The 20,761-nt window shown below is 38.1% G+C and overlaps 2 protein-coding genes across 2 annotated transcripts; both read right to left on the bottom strand.

Annotated features, from left to right (window-relative positions):
• Positions 1-1,553: 1,553 nt before the first annotated feature.
• Positions 1,554-10,672, bottom strand: LOC138203790 (Fc receptor-like protein 5; the record flags this gene model as incomplete). Its single annotated transcript, XM_069158786.1, has 16 exons — positions 1,554-2,601; positions 2,756-2,821; positions 3,176-3,238; positions 3,344-3,400; positions 3,717-3,794; positions 3,900-3,988; positions 4,092-4,107; positions 4,243-4,362; positions 5,049-5,294; positions 5,797-6,060; positions 6,370-6,675; positions 6,865-7,143; positions 7,278-7,547; positions 8,729-8,995; positions 9,130-9,399; positions 10,582-10,672. Coding segments are annotated over 16 exons (2,490 nt in total), but the record flags the coding sequence as incomplete, so codon positions are not given.
• Positions 10,673-15,999: 5,327 nt separating this feature from the next.
• LOC138203834 (uncharacterized) lies at positions 16,000-19,932 on the bottom strand. Its single transcript, XM_069158828.1, has 5 exons — positions 19,602-19,932; positions 18,937-19,230; positions 18,376-18,627; positions 18,058-18,203; positions 16,000-17,872 (listed from the first exon to the last, which is right to left on the bottom strand). Exons 1-5 carry the CDS (start codon positions 19,648-19,650, stop codon positions 17,495-17,497), a joined length of 1,119 nt encoding a protein of 372 aa, XP_069014929.1. The 5' UTR covers positions 19,651-19,932; the 3' UTR covers positions 16,000-17,494.
• Positions 19,933-20,761: the final 829 nt, after the last annotated feature.

Raw genomic sequence — 20,761 nt, 5'->3', positions numbered from 1 at the left:
GATACATTTCTTTCATTTATGTACACTGTAAATAATCTGCTATTGAATTGTATGTACTTTTGATTTTGTCATCCATCCGTCGGTTCCGTTGACACAGATCTCTTTATTGATCTGGAGGAAAAGCAAAGAATGAAAGGATGCAGGGTTTTTCAACAATTAAAGGTGATTTATGAGAATTTACTTCCATTTGTAACACATTCATTGTAGAAGTCAGCTTTGGCAAATCCCTAAAATATCTTTTGAGGTAATTCCATATCTCTGTTGGATTAAAGTCTGGGCTAATAAAATATTTATAATTTAGATGATAATGTGAATATATTCTAAGAAACTTTTATACATAAAGGCTCCACCCACCTCAAATTGCAACTTCATGTATTGCACCATTTTCCTCTTCTTCAGGGCTTTTGATTGATTCATAGATAGAAACATCACCTACAGAGTAAAATCAATGTGACTTGAAAACACTTTGGCATGGGGAAACAATGTGAATGTTTTATGCTGTTTTTGAGCTTCTCTCGCTGAGATAAGGCTGTTTTTGAAACATTGTGTTTCCTGCAAAATTGTCCACACGCAGTGATTTGAAAAGACTTTGGCCATGTAGTTTATCCCATTTGCCACAGTACTGATGAAGAAATTTGTTCGTGTTTAGTTTAAGCCGTGGCACTGTAATGCAGTTTTATGCTGTATTTGAGCTTCTCTCGCTGAGATAAGGCTGTTTTTGAAACATTATGTGTCCTGCAAAATTGTCCACACAATGTGACTTAAAAACACTTTGGCCAGGTAGTGTATCCCATTAGCCATAGTTCTGAGTAGGAAACTTCTTAATAAACACTTAGTTTAAGCCGTGGCACTGTAATGCAGTTTTATGTTGTTTTTGAGCTTCTCTCGCTGAGATAAGGCTGTTTTTGAAACATTGTGTTTCCTGTGAAATTGTCCACACAAAGTGAATTGAAACCACTTTGGCCATGTAGTGTATCCCATTTGCCAAAGTTCTGAGTAGGAAACTTGTTTGTAAACACTTAGTTTAAGCCGTGGCGCTGTGATGCAGTTTTACATTAGGCTGAGAAAGTGAGCCGTGGCATTAATATGCAGTTTTATGCTGTATTTGAGCAAACCGTCACATCATATTCTATGTGTTGTGTCATGTCATCAATACTGACTATGAAGACCATATAAAATGCAAAAGATAGTCAACAGGGAACAATTGACAGAGGTCTCCTAATTTGACAGGTTTCAGATATTAGGTCATTTTCTTTTTTTGAGAAATGATCAAGTGGATTGTAAGTCCATTTCTTTTCTAAGAACTTTCCATACACTGGACACCCCTTTCTCTATTTCAAACCTAATTTTCCAGGTAGATTCTACTTCTTTAAAAACAATCTTCTTCGGGCATTCAGCAGGATCAAGTGAGCCGTTTAACTCGAGCCCTTCAGCAAAATGCTCGGTGAAACTCAGAAGTGTAACAACAGCATTTTTCGAAAGAAGAAGTGGTACGATACCAGGAAAACTGTGCTGACCAGTGAGTCATACAAGAAACAGAACCAAGACAGAACTGAAATGTTTAATGAATGACCCTTAAGGGCCCTGACCCTTCACATCCTCTAGAAAAACGGAGGATTTTTAGAATAAAATAACTGTATGAATGTTGACACTTACTATGGACTATTAATTAAAAGATATGAAGTACAGATGCATTATTTACAAACGTACCAAGGAGCGACATGTGACACTGTCTTCACAAATGGAGGGAAGATGCTGAAAATAATCTAGAGCATATTTCTCCATTGATTAAATTGTTACACATATTAAACATGAACACTGATAGTGCCTCATAAAATACACTTCAAGATGCAAATGTGTTGATATTTAAGCACAGCCAACCACTAAGCACAGAGTAACTGAAAGGACAATCACAGGGCCCCCTCATGTGGCTGAAAATGTGAACCTACAAGTATTAAAATATTATGTCAATGTTTCCCAAATAATAAGAAAAAAGAATATAGAAAAATAAAAGTAAGAATGAAAAATTAAATTCAAATTTTTTTTTTCAAAAATTCAAATAAGACCAAATTTTAAGAAAAAGACAACAACAGTAAAAATATAAAAATAAAAAAAGAATACATTTCTTTTAAAATCAATCACACCAAATACACAAATAAAAATAATTACAAAATACGAATAAAAATAGAAAAATGGTTACAAGTCTACGGAGGATAAAACAGATTAAAAGGTCTGAAGACAATCAAATAAATGAAAACAATGCTCAATTAATGGTCAAAAGTTTTTTTTAAACTATACAAAAATAATGCTTAATATACATAAAATACTTTCAAATAACAGGTTATGCTGTTTGTTAACAGATCATGCAAAACTGAAAAAAATGCTGGCTTTGAAGCCACACTATCACTCAGTACAAAAGCTCAATTAACTGTTGCCTTTTGGAATAAATGCAGCACATAAACACTCAATGGGAACACGTACATCATAAACAGGAGATTAAGATAATAAAACCTGTTCTTCTGTGTACAATGTAAATTATCTGCTATATGTCGTTTTGCTTTTGTCATTCTCTCCATTGGTTTTGTCATCATATTTATTGATCTGAGGGAAGAGTGAAAAATGAAAAGATGGAGCATTATTCAACAATTAAGTGGGATTCATGACAATTTACTTCAAGTGTTTGTAAAAGTAAATCATTAGTCACGAATTATGTATATGTATTATTATGTGCACTATTTTAACACTGCGCAATTACCAAGAGATTTTCCTGGTTTGACTTCAGAATAAACCATCTCGTCAGCTGCTGCATGAGCTGATTTTCCTGTGAATAAAGAAATAATAGCTTTAGAATATTTGACAGTAACGTCTCAAGTTAAACTGGCAATGAAATGATTTATATGGATTTCTTGAAGGAAAAGCAGCACTAACATAGTGTACAAAAGAAAACAAGAGATAACATGTTACAGATTACAAATGATACGTAGCAATGTATTTTATCATTCTCAGCCATGTTGGTAGTTTTACACCGTATCTGTGAAATCAAACACGTATAAAAGTTCATATATACGGTTTGTATGTTGCTGTAATTGGTAAAACCTTGTTGTAGTATTAATAAAGGACACCACAAAACACACAAAAAAATACCTTTCGGCAGTATTGTTGTGATTCACCGTACCTGGAGATGATCTTATCTGCACATCAGAATACACACAGCTCTCCTCTGGTTTCTTAGTTTTCCCTGCTCGAAGGATCAGATGAATGACTAAACTTCCTGGACTTTATTTGCAAAAAATTCTGAATTTTCCATCTATGTTATGTGTTTTTTACGACATCAAATACTCACCCTTCTTAGTGATGCTTTTAAGCTCCAGCAAAGAATATGTTACATCATTGGATTCATCTGAAATACATTTAAAAAAAAAAAAAAACGTTTTTACGTCAGAGACTGTCAGTTAATCATTTGCAGTTACTTTTGGCATCATATTCTGGTCTTTCTAAAATATTCATGTTCATTGCAAAGTAAGTAGGCAAAAACAAGTATGGAAACCCCTGAAAATGAAATTGGTTGTAAAATTAATCATTATCCAAGTCAAAAGTCAAAGTCATTCTTCTCGATTAGATTAGGGTCTGAGTCAGTTAAAATATTTGTAATTTATGTCAATATCTGCCTATATTTTAAGAAGTATTTGTAAGAAATTCCCAAAGGGTTCACTTACTTTTTCTCACCACTGAATATACTGCACCATTTTCAGCACCTTCAGGGCTTTTGATTGATTCATAGAGACTGGCATCAACTACAGAGTACAATTAAGCCAATGTTTAATTAATCATTCATTTGAATCAGATGTGGAAATGTTATGAATACTGTTTACAATACGTCAGAATAAAAGTGGGCTTACCGTGGGGAGGAGGAGCGCATTTGTTGCATTGAGCTTCATCCTGGTTGGTCATGTGGTATGTAGCAGAGCTCTGACTTGTGCTCTGAGACCTGGTGGGCCAAAAACATTTAGTAAATAAACTGTAGATTTTATTAGAAACAAGGGATGGAATTCTGCTATGTTGAAAATAAAAGAGGGGAGCGTTGCACCAACCTGATAAAACATGAATCTGTGAAAAAGACAATTGTTATTATATGATTTTTGCAAATCGCTCCGTCATCACTAAAGTACATGTATAGTACTCAGAACGACTGGATATTTAGAGTGTAATCAATGCAGTATGAGAAGGAAAAGTTTGACTTACCCTTTGACCGTTTGTAGCGACAAAACAGCAGCAGAAGAATAATCAGTGAAATTCCACAAAGCAGCCCAACAATCAACAGAACATGGAACAGAGATGAAGAGCTTTCAGCTCTGGAAACGGCTGTAAGAAATAAAGGGTTTTAAAAAGTGTATGAATATAGCACCACTATGCAGGGAATTTTCAAAATACTACTGTTACTACTACTATTAATAATTAACATAGCTGCAAGCGACAAAGTTTGAGGTCCAGGCAGCCTCGGAGATGATGCTGCAGACATGTTATTGCAACACAAGTTTTGCACTGTGACTTGAACCCTCAAGCAAAAGGGTTAAGAAACATTCTGTTTACCACCGAGCTATTGGAAAAGTATATTACACAGAATGCTTAGTGACAAAGAAAACATGGAACTTAACAGTTTCTCATGATCTCACGAGTGAATTTTAGTTATAGCGACCCCTGGTGGTGTATTTGTATGGAACATGGGGATCAACCAGTGACCCAGTCATGAAGAACTATTGTGTCCAGTTTCGTGAGAATCAGATGATGCATCATCATCATCATCATCATCATCATCATGGAGGACATCTACTTTTAGCAAGTTTAATAACAATTGTTTTCAAAACAGATTGACGTTTCATAATTTCCTTCACAAGTCAAGATCAGCCAAGTCACACTTTGGGGCCTGAACAGTTGGTCAACTGAGGGTTTTCTTGCCCTTATGGTTTTTGCTGCACAATCACTGTTTAGCAGAGAATAATATTAGCTCATTAATGGTAATCTAAACAAAAACAATATAGATTACTCACATTTTACCGCCATCCAACTCTGTGGTGATTCTTTTCCGGAGTATTGACACTTGTAGAAGCCTTCATCAGTCGTTGACACAGCAGAGATGATCATCTGACCTCTGGGGTCATTTTGGATGATTGTGTCATTTTTATAAAAAATAACATTAGAAAGAACATTTTCTGTCCTCAACTTGCAGTCAAGAATAACAGATGATCCCTCAGTTGCAGGATGGACAGGGCTCACCAGGATAATATCATCATCACCTGTAAAACCATCAGACAATATGAACACTTATTTTGAGGTCAGCTTGTTTTGCCTATTGACGTAAAAGCTTCAATAGAAATCACAATTAAACCAAACGTTTGTGCAGAATTTGACAAATCACAACCAGCAAATGTCATTGTGGATGTTAATGTTGATGAAAAAGGTTGCACTGTACTAATTCATATGCTAACAGAGTACAGCTTTTAAGGAATGCTTATTGTTTAGAGGAATTTTGAGGCAGTAGCTAAGGAGCCAAGTTAAAACTAGATAACTATACAGCTACTGAAAGAAAAGGGTTTATGGTTTTTGATACAAAAACATCAGTTAATACTATTTTCCCATGTTCAATGCTGATGATGAAGAAAAGGTTTTCATTTTCTACGATAGACTTGAACTACTTAAACTGAATCTACAGGACACAGAATCATATTTGCCACCTTGAAATTCCCAAACATGAAATGTAAATGTTGAAATAATTCATAAATAAAATGAAAAACTCACGCTGTCCTGTGATGTTGACTGCGTTGCTGAAGGCTGATCCAGACTCACACCAGTACACGGTAGTACTGAACAATATCTCATGAACATTACATGTTGATCCATTCATTGTGCCCCAGAAAGAACAGTATGACAGTGAGCTGGTATCATTAAACCTCCTCACTCTCCACTCAGTAGAGTTTCCCTCACAGGTCAGTGAAACAGAGTCAGAGGTGAAGTGTTGTGCTCTGTCAGGATTCACTGTGAGAGACGCTGATGGATTAAAATCTGAAAAAAAAAAAACAGGATGGTGGGTCAAACCAAATGAAAATTATCATATTTAATACGAATATTTTCTTCCCCCCAAACATAAATAAGTAGTTTTTGTGCCTAACCCTGACCAAACAGCGATTGTGTCACATCTAAACCAAACCATGATCCTCTCACACGGCACCTTGTGTGTCTGTATGAGATGTGAATGGCTTTGATAAAAAGTCAGTATTTGATTCCTTGAGAAAGCGAAAGCGTTGCGTTTGCTGAAGGAAGACTAGAAAAACCAACGTGAATGGAACACATCAAACAAAAATGCAAACTGACCTCCAGACCAGACAAACTTAGGATTGCTGTAAACAGTGTGATATTCTGGATCTCCTCTTCCAGCTCTGCACAAATATCCTGCTGTGTCTCTCTGTCCATGAACAATGTAGGAATCTTGTGCCGTCCCGTTGATGCTACCAAGCAGCAGCTCTTTGATGGAGGAACCAAACTTGTCTGAAATATCAGGAAGAGCTTTGTACCAGTAGAACCTCCATCCTGCAGACGGATGTTGAACCACACAGCTCAGAGTTACTGAGGCTCCAGGACTCAGCCATGATGGAGACACAGTGAGGACGGACAGGGGTCCTGTTGGAAAGATGAAGACATGTTACTGAGTATTGATGGCAGATTACAAGTAACATTTGTATCCTGTACAGTTGCAGTATTTCTTTATCTATGAATGTTTGATCTCAATATATAAATGCAAAGTTGTACGCTATATCATACAGTTTAAATAAATGAGAGTCATGACTGGTAAAATATGATGTGACTTACTTTCCAATATCATCAAACTGAAGGAATCACTCCACTCTGTTGAAGAATACGAGTCATCTCTGAGACGTCTCCTACAGTCGTAGTCTCCGCTGATGGATTCAGAAGCTCTGAATTTCCAGTATTTCTTGTTTTCATGGTGTACAACCGACCGGGCTCTTCTCCACTCATACACCCACTCAGTGGATTCACCTCCTGAGACTTCACATGTAAGAGTGATCATCTCACCACTGAATGTCGGGGACCAGTCGGGTTGTTGTCTTAAAACAGGCTTGTTGGGAACTGTTTCCACCACATATACACAGTTGGGATACAAACAAAAACATGAAATCAACAGAGAAAGTTCCGTATTGCAGGTTTCATTCTTAATTCAAATGGTAATTACAAATGTATTCAAACAAAATGACTGAACTCACAGGTTATGTGAATGGTGACTTCATCACTTAAATAAGTGTAGAAATCTGGGTTTCCTCTTCCTCCTCTGCAACGGTAGATGCCTCCTCGTGATACACTGATAACTCCGTCCTGTCCATCATTTGTTGAGAGTTGAACTTCTTTGGTGTCTGAGGTTCGTCTGAACCACTTGTATTTCCAGCCATCAGATCTCTCCACAGAACAAGTCAGTCTCACAGTGTCTCCCACTGATATGGTTGTTGTGCCTGGTGTCAGTGTTGCCTTTGGTCTTCCTATTATTGGGGGAAAAAAAGAATAAGGAAAAGATTATTACAAGTGATGGTGTAACAATTCACCCAAACTAATACTAAGGAAAAAGCTACACGCTATTTAAGGGAACGGACGGACCTAATTTCGTCGTATGGTTCCAGCCTGCTGAACTCCTAGTTAACTAAAAAACTCAAAACCTAAACATAACATCCCTACCTTTACCTGCCCATAATGTGGAACAAAACTATAAATTAATGAAAGCGACACAAGTTGGTTGAGAGGTGCAAAATATTAAAATGGAAAAAGTACAAATTAGGAGGCGTCCCACCTGGTCGGCAATTACCGAACAAAGAGGTGTGTCGTAACAAACAAAGGCCGCCCCCAACACACAAACAATACCTGCCGAATAGCCCAAACAACCCAAATATCCCCTGACCCCAAGTGCACAACCATAAATAGTCTTTGTTGACTTAAAACAAAGTCTCTAAACCAAAAAAGGTTCGATACCCGGTGAAACGTGGTGAGCCGCCACGGTTTAATGCCTCCAAGCAAAGTCCACGCAGATCTCCCCACCGCTGTTCGTCTAGAAGTTAAAACTCTTCTTCTGGCAGAAAAAAATCCATATCTCAGATAATCCAAAAGGAAGATACTCCACGACGTGGTTCCCTTGGGCAAGATCCCCTGGACTCGCCGCCAGGTATTGTTCTCTGGACGCCGCCTCCACCAGACACCTGAGCGCTCTCTCAGTGACGTCACTTACCTTCTTTATGTAGTCCGGTTATTTGGGAATATAATCATAAAAACACATGTCCATTGGCCGTGCAGATGCCACCGGCCACTGACAATAGATGATGTACAATCCACGGTGATAGCAACCAAATGAACAAATTACATGTCCCCATCACAGTGACTGTACAAATGGTGAACTTAGGTGATCATTACAATGGGTTGAAAAAATAACAAAATTGTATGTTTTCATATTACGGCTGCAACCTTCCACTTGTAGTAAAATTAATTTCGAAATTCTCCATCTTTAAATTTGACAAAATAAATTGCACTTACATTTTATTAATTACCAACTATCAGGTGCAACGTGATGAAGACAAACTCTAATCTGTTCACTCACTGTCTGAATAAAGATGCAACATGGAGCAATTTTGCACATTAAAGAATTTAGACAGTACACGCAACAAACATGACTTACGTGATACTGACAATGTGATGGCTTCACTCCACTCTGTTGAAGAATACGAGTCATCTCTGAGACGTCTCCTACAGTCGTAGATGGATTCAGAAGCTCTGAATTCCCAGTATTTCTTGTTTTCATGGTGTACAACCGACCGGGCTCTTCTCCACTCATACACCCACTCAGTGGATTCACCTCCTGAGACTTCACATGTAAGAGTGATCATCTCACCACTGAATGTCGGGGACCAGTAGGGTTGTTGTCTTAAAACAGGCTTGTTGGGAACTGTTTCCACCACATATACACAGTTGGGAAACAAACAAAAACATGAAATCAACAGAGAAAGTTCCATATTGCAGGTTTCATTCTTAATTCAAATGGTAATCACAAATGTATTCAAACAAAATGACTGAACTCACAGGTTACATGAATGGTGACGTCATCACTTATATCAGTGAAGAAATGTGGGTTTCCTCTTACTCCTCTGCAACGGTAGATGCCTCCTCGTGATACACTGATAACTTTGTTATGTCCATCATTTGTTGGGAGTTGAACTTCTTCGGTGTCTGAGGTTTGTCTGAACCACTCGTATTTCCAGCCATCAGATCTCTCCACAGAACAAGTCAGTCTCACAGTGTCTCCCACTGATATGGTTGTTGTGCCTGGTGTCAGTGTTGGCTTTGGTCTTCCTATTATTGGGGAAAAAAAAGAATAAAGAAAAGATTATTACAAGTGATGGTGTAACAATTCACCCTAACTAATGGTAAGGAAAAAGCTACACGCTATTTAAGGGAACGGACGGACCTAATTTCGTCGTATGGTTCCAGCCTGCTGAACTCCTAGTTAACTAAAAAACTCAAAACCTAAACATAACATCCCTACCTTTACCTGCCCATAATGTGGAACAAAACTATAAATTAATGAAAGCGACACAAGTTGGTTGAGAGGTGCAAAATATTAAAATGGAAAAAGTACAAATTAGGAGGCGTCCCACCTGGTCGGCAATTACCGAACAAAGAGGTGTGTCGTAACAAACAAAGGCCGCCCCCAACACACAAACAATACCTGCCAAATAGCCCCAAACAACCCAAATATCCCCTGACCCCAAGTGCACAACCATAAATAGTCTTTGTTGACTTAAAACAAAGTCTCTAAACCAAAAAAGGTTCGATACCCGGTGAAACGTGGTGAGCCGCCACGGTTTAATGCCTCCAAGCAAAGTCCACGCAGATCTCCCCACCGCTGTTCGTCTAGAAGTTAAAACTCTTCTTCTGGCAGAAAAAGTCCATATCTCAGATAATCCAAAAGGAAGATACTCCACGACGTGGTTCCCTTGGGCAAGATCCCCTGGACTCGCCGCCAGGTATTGTTCTCTGGACGCCGCCTCCACCATACACCTGAGCGCTCTCTCAGTGACGTCACTTACCTTCTTTATGTAGTCCGGTTATTTGGGAATATAATCATAAAAACACATGTCCATTGGCCGTGCAGATGCCACCGGCCACTGACAATAGATGATGTACAATCCACGGTGATAGCAACCAAATGAACAAATTACATGTCCCCATCACAGTGACTGTACAAATGGTGAACTTAGGTGTTCATTACAATGGGTTGAAAAAAATAACAAAATTGTATGTTTTCATATTACGGCTGCAACCTTCCACTTGTAGTAAAATTAATTTCGAAATTCTCCATCTTTAAATTTGACAAAATAAATTGCACTTACATTTTATTAATTACCAACTATCAGGTGCAACGTGATGAAGACAAACTCTAATCTGTTCACTCACTGTCTGAATAAAGATGCAACATGGAGCAATTTTGCACATTAAAGAATTTAGACAGTACACGCAACAAACATGACTTACGTGATACTGATAATGTGATGGCTTCACTCCACTCTGTTGAAGAATACGAGTCATCTCTGAGATGTCTCCTACAGTCGTAGATGGATTCAGAAGCTCTGAATTTCCAGTATTTCTTGTTTTCATGGTGTACGACCGACCGGCCTCTTCTCCACTCATACACCCACTCAGTGGATTCAACTCCTGAGACTTCACATGTAAGAGTGATCATCTCACCACTGAATGTCGGGGACCAGTAGGGTTGTTGTCTTAAAACAGGCTTGTTGAGAACTGTTTCCACCACATATACACAGTTGGGACACAAACAAAAACATGAAATCAACAGAGAAAGTTCCATATTGCAGGTTTCATTCTTAATTCAAATGGTAATCACAAATGTATTCAAACAAAATAACTGAACTCACAGGTTACATGAATGGTGACGTCATCACTTATATCAGTGTAGAAATGTGGGTTTCCTCTTACTCCTCTGCAACGGTAGATGCCTCCTCGTGATACACTGATAACTCCGTCTTGTCCATCATTTGTTGAGAGTTGAACTTCATTGGTGTCTGAGGTTCGTCTGAACCACTCGTATTTCCAGCCATCAGATCTCTCCACAGAACAAGTCAGTCTCACAGTGTCTCCCACTGATATGGTTGTTGTGCCTGGTGTCAGTGTTGGCTTTGGTCTTCCTATTACTGGGGGAAAAAAACAGAAAAAAAAAAGATTATTACAGTTGATGGGTTGAAAAAAATAACAAAATTGTATGTTTTCATATTACGGCTACAACCTTCCACTTGTAGTAAAATTCCTTTCTAAATTCTACATTTTCAAATTTGACAAAAGAAATTGCACTTACACTTTATTAATTAATAGTTATTTTCACTGCAGAGAAAAGATGTTTTAAACCACTGTTGATTTGTGTCCATTTCAACATGGTGTCAAGGCTAAAGTAACTATTGACTAAGTAACTATTAACTAAAAGATTATTGTCCTTTGCAGAGGTCTTCACTCTCAGATTACTCTTCTTGTTACTTCTACAAAAGATGATATTTTACACCAAAACACACATGTAGTGATTCTGGATTACAATCTTTGAGCTTTCAAGCAACTTCTGAGAGAAAAGTATCAGGAACAGTAAAGTGTTTCAATTAAAGTTTCACCGTATTTAAAAGATTCTAACAAAACAAGATGAATTAAATGTATACGGTATTACATATACTTTGAATAGGGATCATAAATTCCTGCTGTCATGTCATAGTGATAAAACACTGAGGACTTACCTGATACAGTTAAAGATAGGACATTACTGCACTTTGGATCATGTGAGCTCCTCTTACGACCACAGCACTGATAGTTACCTCTGTTGTAAATTGATCTAATTTCAAATGTGTACATTTCATATGAGTTGTAGTGAACAAATTCCTTGTCATCCTTTTTGATTTTGTATTCCCAGTCAGTGACTTCTCCTTCCTTCATGTCACATATGAACGTAACAGACTCGCCGGTAAAAAAAAGTGGACCAGTCAGGGTCAGAGGTCAACACAGCATCTAGAACCCAACACAAACATATTCAGTATAAAACACTACACAGTTAGCAACGGAAAACACTTTTACACACTCTGTGTAACCCACGTTAGTTTTACCAGCAACTAAAGGGTTAACTCAAACATTCAGTACCGACGTGCGCTCTCGTGCACGTCGGGAGATCAAAGCCGTCTCCCGGGAGACGACCCTTTATGTCTCCAAGGAAACAGCAGCGTCATGATCTCCACCAGGAAGAATCTCATTTGGTTGATTTCTGCTCGATGCTTCTGAAGATGTTTATTTATTTGATCGTTAACCAGACCGACTCCGAAGGAAGAAGTTTCTTTAAGTCTGAGAAGAATCTCCGGTGAGTGACGGATGCGTTGCTAACAGTTATCCGTTGGTGTAGAGCTACAAAGGAGGACAGTTGTAACAGTTGTTAGTTGGGCTAAAGATACCGATCAGGAGAGAAGAGAACAATAACCAGTCGGAGATAAATATTAATTTGTTGATGGATATTATTTTTACGTGGTCGATATCTGTGATTGTGGAGCTACATGTACGTGACGGGGCTATCTAAGCGCTAGCTAAGCGCTGAGGGTTAATGCGTCGGGAGCTGTTGAACCGAGCGGGAACGATGACGTCATGTTCTTGTTTTTAGCGCCAGAAGTATACGGTCAGATTGAGAACAGCTGTTGAGTGTGTTGCTTAGTAACGGTGGACGTTTAAATAATGTCTGTTAGGTATAAGTGATAGATGTCACTGAGACATGAGTACATGTGTGTGTGAAATATGTTGCTATGTTAATATTGACCATAGTGAATATTTTATATATATATATATATGTGTGTAATACTATTTTACTGGTCATTTACTGTTCCACCAACAATAGAGTTTATAAATTACAGTACTGACATCATATTAAATTCTGCTGTATGCAGATTGTTTTTTCTGGATGGATCTGTGATGGAGACAGCGATCCCCAGAAACCTCCACAGAGCGCTGGAGCTGAGTGACCCTGTGACCCCTGATCATCTTCGCTGTGAGTGAAGCTGCATTTGGTCTTCTTGGGTTCTCCTGCCGGAGCACCGACGAGCAAAAGATTGAGATCAGAGTTAGTCTGAGAGCCTCCAGACGTACACTACCGGGTAGTAGACTGAAAGACAAGAGACTGAAACTGACTGACTGTGAGAGAAATACTGGTATTGAGGTTATTATTTGAATTTGTTAGTTTTCTTTTATGTTGTTCTCTTGATTTTCTGTGTGTGTTAATAACTATAATAAATTGCAGTTCAGTTCCTTGTTTTAAACTGCAAACATTTGCCGTGTTTCATTCACTCCCAGAGCGACCTAAAGACAGTCCTAAACTTAACACAGGAAATCTACTGTGTTACATGGACTACATATGCAAGGCACAATCAGTGTAGATACATACAATGAAAAAGACAGATGACCAAAAAGAAAGCAGAAAGAGGAAGTACTGAAGCGATTAATAGTTAATGAATAAATAAAAAGAAATAAAAGAAAGAGAAAAGTGGAAACTGTATAATTACCTTCAGCGTGTCCATTGAAGGGGAATGTACAGAGCACTGCAAGACAGGTCAAAACTTCAGATATTATCAAACTAAAGCAAATGACCAAATATTTAATTAACAAGTAACATTTGGAGTTTTACCAATGTTAGTTAACATGTAAACATGAATATGTTAAATTAATCAAATCTTTGAGATGCATTAAAACAGTCCTCTACTCTCATCTGACCAAAGTTATTAATAAAATGGTGAATCTGTTCTCTTTTCTATTCACATATTTAGAAAAAGGAACAAGTGACTGATAGCCTGTTGCTCTCACTGAAACCTTTTCATCAATCCGTACGATTTAAACAGAAAAAGTCGGTGATGTACTCACAGAATAATCCCAGCTCACAGAGCAAAGTGTGCCCCATCCTCACATCCAGTCCAGATACTTCTGAGAAATTCTCTGTCCTTAGAGTGAAGCTGTAGCATTACAGAAACCCAGAAATGTTCGGAAACAGAAGTTACATTTCATATATTTTGGGTGACTTTCTTTTTTTTTTTTTTTTTTCAAACTTCTTCAACTTGTTTCTGCTTCCTTCCTTTTTCACACAGCTAACACAACTGAACAGAGTTTGACCACAGCCTGCTATGACTTCCTCTCACAGCAGTGGTGAAACATATTTGACACATTCTCACGCAAATGTTTGTGCCTGTTCTCTGATAAAGCAATAGACTGAAAACTACAACCTACAAGTCATTTTCCAACATTTATAAAACATAAGACAACTGAAGACAAGCAGAGTGAACATAACAATGTCAACAAGTCATCTCCTGCCAAGAGAACCTACATTGAACTGTCGTCTTATCAGCTTTTCATTCCCATGTAAAGCACTTTGAATTTCACTAAACTGTATGAAACATAAGTGCAGGAAATTTAAACAACTGGGGAAATTCTAAATATAATTTTCATGATATTTTTATTTAATGCATTTCAAACTCCGGAATAACTCTTCAAAGGACATAAAGTTCATGTGTTTGAGCTTTAGTCAGGCCTTACTTACATTTTTGTTGTCTTTGCTTCCTCCTGGTCTGCTTCTTATGTTTGGTGGGAGCATCAGCACCTTTACAGAGCCCATTAAAGCATTAAGGTAAATACTTTTGAAAATGCAAGGACAGATTCAAAGGTTTATGTTTTGGTCCTTTATGTCCCAACTGCTGCTGACAGTGACACTCACTGAGAATAAGACATTTCAGTTTCCAGCCATTATATGATCATCCTGTAGGCTACTGCTGGCTTGCAAAGGGTCAGTGACTTTTGATGCTACTGTAATGGTAGCAGCATAAATTCATTAAAGGTTTGAAATATGCTGTTCAATAAATACATTGCCACCGAGAATGAGTAAAGTACACTAATAACAGAGGTGTCACACTCACTGACACACTCACTGGTAATCGTGCACTTTCTGATCCAACAGTGAAACTTTCATCTGAAAATATGTTCATTCTGAGTTGAGCTTCACTAAAGTGTTCCATTACCCGAACACAGAATCTTTTTACGTCTCCACCTGATGGTGAAATTCTGGTTTTGATCTTGGTCATGACTTCACCAACAGGAAGTGATTGAGCTTCAGCAAAGAAGAAATAGTGACATGAACAGAAATGAGAGTGAAGAGAGTGTGAATAATGATGCAGAAAATAAGAATTAAAATAACAATTGTTTTGTATAAAAAGTCATGGAGAAGATTGGGGGGGGACATATTTTCTATTTCATGATCTGTAAGAGTGAAAACCTAAGAGTAACACAATTCAGTGTTTAGGCATATCGCTGAGATGGAAATATACTGGGAACAAATCACACTGAGCATACAAGAGCAGAGACACGTTGTACATAAATAAGACAAATACCCAGAACTCTTCCAAGACTTGGATGTGAAAAGGATTTGATAGTTTGCACCTCTGGTGACATCTAGTGGTATAAAGCAGCTCACCAAGGTAACTTCTTACTGGAACACTGGAAGCATCACCTCTTCTAAGATAATCAGGTGAATCCTCCAAAACGGTAAGTTTTTAAAAGTGATGCAGAACAAAACCTTTCTGAAATACTTTATATATTTCATTCAATTTGGAATGAGAGGAGTTTTTTTTCCCAAAGTTTTTGAGTTTAATAAAAGAGTATGTGACAAATTGATGATCATCTGCATCTATTGAAAAGATTGACTGCACCATTTCAGGTGATTTCAGGATGTTTCCATTGATTCATATCCTCAGTTAGACAAAGAAAAAATACCATTATACCAAATAAATATCAGCTTTGTTTGTTCCCCTTATTTTTGGTTCATTTGTTGAAAGCGTAAAGACGTGGATAACAGATGAGCAAAGACAGGGAATCTTAAACATTTTAATATATTGATTGGAACAATAATATTTTCGGACTCTTTCTGTCGAGTCGAAGTGGAGTCAATGGAAAATCAGGTCTAACTTTTCGTTTTTTGTGCACGTGGTCGAGTTGTTTGTTGGTTGTTCAACTTATTTAAAAGCATCAGCAACACAAACAACAACAAAAACACTCAACATGTTTGGGAGTACAAATAACTGCTGTTGATAATAAATAAGATGTTGAGATACTTCCAGAAGTGGCTCCAGTATGTTCCGGGTTAAGCTGCGTTGTCGCCGCGGGTGTTTTTGTTGATGTCAACATTATGTTTTGTTTGAGCAGAGGAGAGAAACCACACGTTGTTTACACAAATATTCCTGGTTATGTTTATCTCGACTGATATTTCTGTTTCAAGAAGTGGATAGGGGGATGTCGGATTTCTAACTTTCAGTGCGGCAGGAAATGACGTTTAACGCCAGACGGACAACCTGTGACGTCAACCGACGCAGCCGCGAGAGTGCGTGTTGGACGTAAAATCGAATTTCGGATTTCTTTATGAAGACATATCAAAACGAGCAAAACGTTGAGGAACAGAATGAACAACACACTGATGGACGAAGTGTTTGGCAATAAAGGAGTAGAGAGATCATGTTTGTCCACCTGGAGGAGCCTCAAAGTGCAACAGTGGTCTAAATACACATCAAAATACTAAATACTGAATACTAACGACGTCATTGGTCGATGGTCTTATCATTAAGAAAATGTGTAAATCTGACTTTCAGAGCTGCTGTTGTACTCTCAGGATTGTTTTTATTTTGTGTGGGCTCTGTGAGTAAATAATTAGTCAGCTGTGGCTGTTTTATCATTGTTTTGTATGTGTCGCCTATATTTAGTTAGTCTTTTCTTACATGATTATTATTTCTTTCCTAGACAAATATTGTTCATGATTAAGTACACGACTTGATTTTTAAGGGACATAATCGTGCATGTAAGAAAATATTTTACAGCATTTTATACACATACCCTCACTTGAAACATATTTTTAGCTTTGAAATAGTCAAAACAGTATGAAGGGTAATAAAATGGGGGGAAAAAAGTTCAAAACTCATTTGATAATCTGTAAATTACAATTACTGTCATTTAATGTAACTAATCCTGCAATAGTGAGTTTTTATTTTTCTTATACTTGCAGTTGGAAAGCGCAAACAATAAAAATTCCTTTTTTTTTTTTTTTTAAATTCATGTGGTACATTTTTCCTCTATAACACTGCACTCCAACGTGTGTGACAATAAAATGGTAGGACAAACAATTATATTGTTGAAGAAACTACAAATAATAATCTCATTTTTATTAAAACATTAATAAGCTTCAAGCACCTACCAAAGACTAAGTATCACTGTCCAAAATAGCTGCATAACGAGTAATGATGTGTCCTCCACAAATTCTAACCACAACCTTGAACTTGTGTCGTTCATGTCTTTTGAAATCTTCTTCCACCTACTGGCGTTGCCGCGGCTACGGATTTTTCTGCTTCTGCAGCACACCGTATACCGTGTCAACGCACGCGGGGCTCTGCTCCTCATCCAGGGGGACAGAGTCTGAAGTCCAAGCCTCTGGTGTTTCCTCGTGGCCTTTCCCATCACTGCTGCTGTCACTCCTGCCAAGAGAGGCGGCCGCGTGTGGCATCTGTAAAGTGCTGTAGACGGTACCTACTGTCTGGATTTCCCTCCAGTCCTGTTCCTGTCTCGGCCCGCTGCTCCGGCTGAACTGTGCGACGTCCACGTTTTCATACGAGGCCTCGGCTTGACTGGAAGATGTAGAGACTCGAGACTCGAGTCGTGGCTGGGTCTCTGTTGGCGGGTTTCGTATTTCCTGAGCAGGAAATGGACGTGCCTGGAAATAATGCGGTAAAATATGATTTCATGTGTCAATTGTATGTTATTATTTTATTTTTTATCAGAACATTTTCAAACCGGACTACAGTATCCCGACATTAAAACCTTCTGATGTTACACAATGTGATGTTCTGCTAGATGACAAAGATCATTTTAAAATTGTTCTTTGTAAATGCAGCTTACCTGCTGGAGATTGCTTGCTTTTGAAAAGCGCCTCATAGCCGCAAAGCCAATACAAGAGAACAACAATACAACAAATACAATAACTATCAGTATTTCATAGAGTTGTTCTGATGAGTTTTCCTTTTCAGGCTTCGATTTGCTGAAACCTGGAAACAGATGGGAACATATTTCTAACAGGTGAGAAATTTTAATCAGCAAAAAAAACAAAACACGTAATCATTTAAACAGCACAGAGTTCATCTGAATTTCAGTACAATAATTTACTAAATGATCAACCGACAGCCTTATTGCTATTTATAAACAACCCATAATACTTACACAGGTCTTTGCTTTTAGAAACGTTACTTTTGCTAACGTGGTTGTTGCCACTGCAGACGACAGTTCTGTTGTCAGTGACGACGGTGATGTTGACCTTGCTGAAGGACTTCCCAGATGCTGTGCAGTTGTTTTCGTCGCAGACAAACCACACCCAGTCGTCCCGGACGGAGCAGTTCACTGTGATGTTGCAGAATCCCGTAGAAACGTTGGAGCGAAGCACCAACATCTCCATCACAGGCTGAGGAACCTGTTCTGTATAAAAAAAAACACACAGCCAAGCAGACAAATCGATGACTTCATGGCACCCTCTGTGGGCCACCTGCCGTAAACACACCCCAGCGATCATCGATGGGAAGTTAAATATGAGGAAGGACACGTAGCAGACAGGAATTTTTTATTTGCATATGAAGTTGTGGGTGAAAATAGTGCCAGATAGTTTCACGCGTGCTGTCACGATATGTTTGAGAAGTTGATCTTAAGGTAAATGCGACTAAATTCAGAGATGTATGAACATTTAAAGCAGATCCATGAAAAAGAAAGCAAGTAGTGCATACGACCTACCTTGAACAATGACCTGATGTGTCTCTGATGTTGATGTGAAATTAGAGTCGAAGAATGATACTTCATAGATGCCACTGTCTCCGTCAGTCAGCTTATTCAGACACAATGAGAGGTTTCCAGGACTAAAAAACACTCTCTCTCTGTGACTGGGTTTGATGAATTTATCAGAAGCAAAAAGTGTTTCACCAAACTTCCATGTACCACTATGTACTGGAGGTGGTTTCCTGACACGTAGACACACTGAGCTGCTTTTCAGTCTATAATGCGTCGCTGATGGGTCCTTTGCCATCACTGCTGATAGGAAACAATCAAGTAAAAGAAAAAAGATCTTAGAAAACATTATCACAACACCTTAAAATCCTACCGCACATACAGCAGATATTTTGAGATGAGTACGATACGTGTGGATGCAAAAATAAATCCTTTTTCTGACTTTTACTTTTTTGCAGCAGCATTACAATAAAACAATAAAGTGAGAAAATATCTTTAAAAACAAGAGGACATGTCAGCATTAAAAAATTTGATCCAAGGAAACATTTCAAAAACAAATGTTGTTAATGGTGCCCATGAGGAATTCGTCCAAAATTTCTAAACATCAAAAAACAACGTTAGAATTTGGTTTAAAAAAAAAAAGAAATAGATGAGCTATTTTGTATTAATCTTACCTGTAATAATCCAACAACTCAGTAAAAGAAGCATTTTCCATCTGCTCATGATTCTTTGAAGATATCAAGTATATAATTGCTTAACCGGAATCACGTATACCTTACACGTTACACGTGGAACAACAAAAACACTCAAAATGTTTGGGAGTACAAATAACTGCTGTTGATAATAAATAAGATGTTGAGATACTTCACATGTTGTTTCCACAAATATTCCTGGTTATGTTTATCTCGACTGATATTTCCGTTTCAAGAAGTGGATAGGGGGATGTCGGATTTCTAACTTTCACTGCGGCAGGAAATGACGTTTAACGCCAGACGGACAACCTGTGACGTCAACCGACGCAGCCGCGAGAGTGCGTGTTGGACGTAAAAGCGAATGTCGGATTTCTTTATGAAGACATCAAAACAAGCAAAACGTTGAGGAACAGAATGAACAACACACTGATGGACGAAGTGTGTCAGGAGAGGAGATCTGGGAGACCAACATGTTAACAGGGTTAGACAGGGATCCGGACACTTTAGCTGTGGTCTCTTTTGTTTGTTGGTATTTAGTCTTGTTTGCGAGTGTATTCTGGATCAGAATCTGTGGAGGCTATAATTTTGTAAAGCCAACCTGAGACACTGTATGTTACAGTATATTGTGCAAAATAAATATACGTTAATTTACATGCAATTCCCAAATTTGCAGCAGAAACTGTACAACACAAAATATGATATAAAACAAGTCAGTGACGGACTACTTTTGAAAATTGTTGTGCCTCTTTGTTTTGTATAAGAAGACATGGAGAAGATGGGGGGGGGGAGGGACATGTTTTCTATTTCATGATCTGTAAGAGTGAAAACCTAAGAGTAACACAATTCAGTGTTTAGGCATATCGCTGAGATGGAAATATACTGGGAACAAATCACACTGAGCATACAAGAGCAGAGACACGTTGTACATAAATAAGACAAATACCCAGAAATCATCCAAGACTTGGATGAGCAAAGGATTTGATAGTTTGCACCTCTGGTGACATCTAGTGGTATAAAGTAGCTCACCAAGGTAACTTATAACTGGAACACTGGAAGCATCAACTCTTCTAAGATAATCAGGTGAATCCTCCAAAAAGGTAAGTTTTGAAAAGTGATGCAGAACAAAACCTTTCTGAAATACT

This window comes from Embiotoca jacksoni, unplaced genomic scaffold (assembly GCF_022577435.1).
Source record: "Embiotoca jacksoni isolate LCO1_2020_lvr unplaced genomic scaffold, fEmbJac1.0.p SCAF_24, whole genome shotgun sequence".
Classification (NCBI taxonomy): domain Eukaryota; kingdom Metazoa; phylum Chordata; class Actinopteri; family Embiotocidae; genus Embiotoca; species Embiotoca jacksoni.
The sequence above is the reverse complement of the archived record's forward strand: the minus strand, read 5'-3'. Positions and strand labels throughout refer to the sequence as shown.

What these genes read in the sequence shown, in the direction of transcription:
- LOC138203834 (XM_069158828.1), bottom strand. Translation starts at nt 19,650, where the DNA reads ATGAGCAGATGGAAAATGCTTCTTTTACTGAGTTGTTGGATTATTACA. An exon ending in GAGTTGTTGGATTATTACAG is followed by an intron (nt 19,231 to 19,601) that starts GTAAGATTAATA and finishes GTTTCCTATCAG; the next exon opens with CAGTGATGGCAAAGGACCCA. An exon ending in ACATCAGGTCATTGTTCAAG is followed by an intron (nt 18,628 to 18,936) that starts GTAGGTCGTATG and finishes TTTTTTATACAG; the next exon opens with AACAGGTTCCTCAGCCTGTG.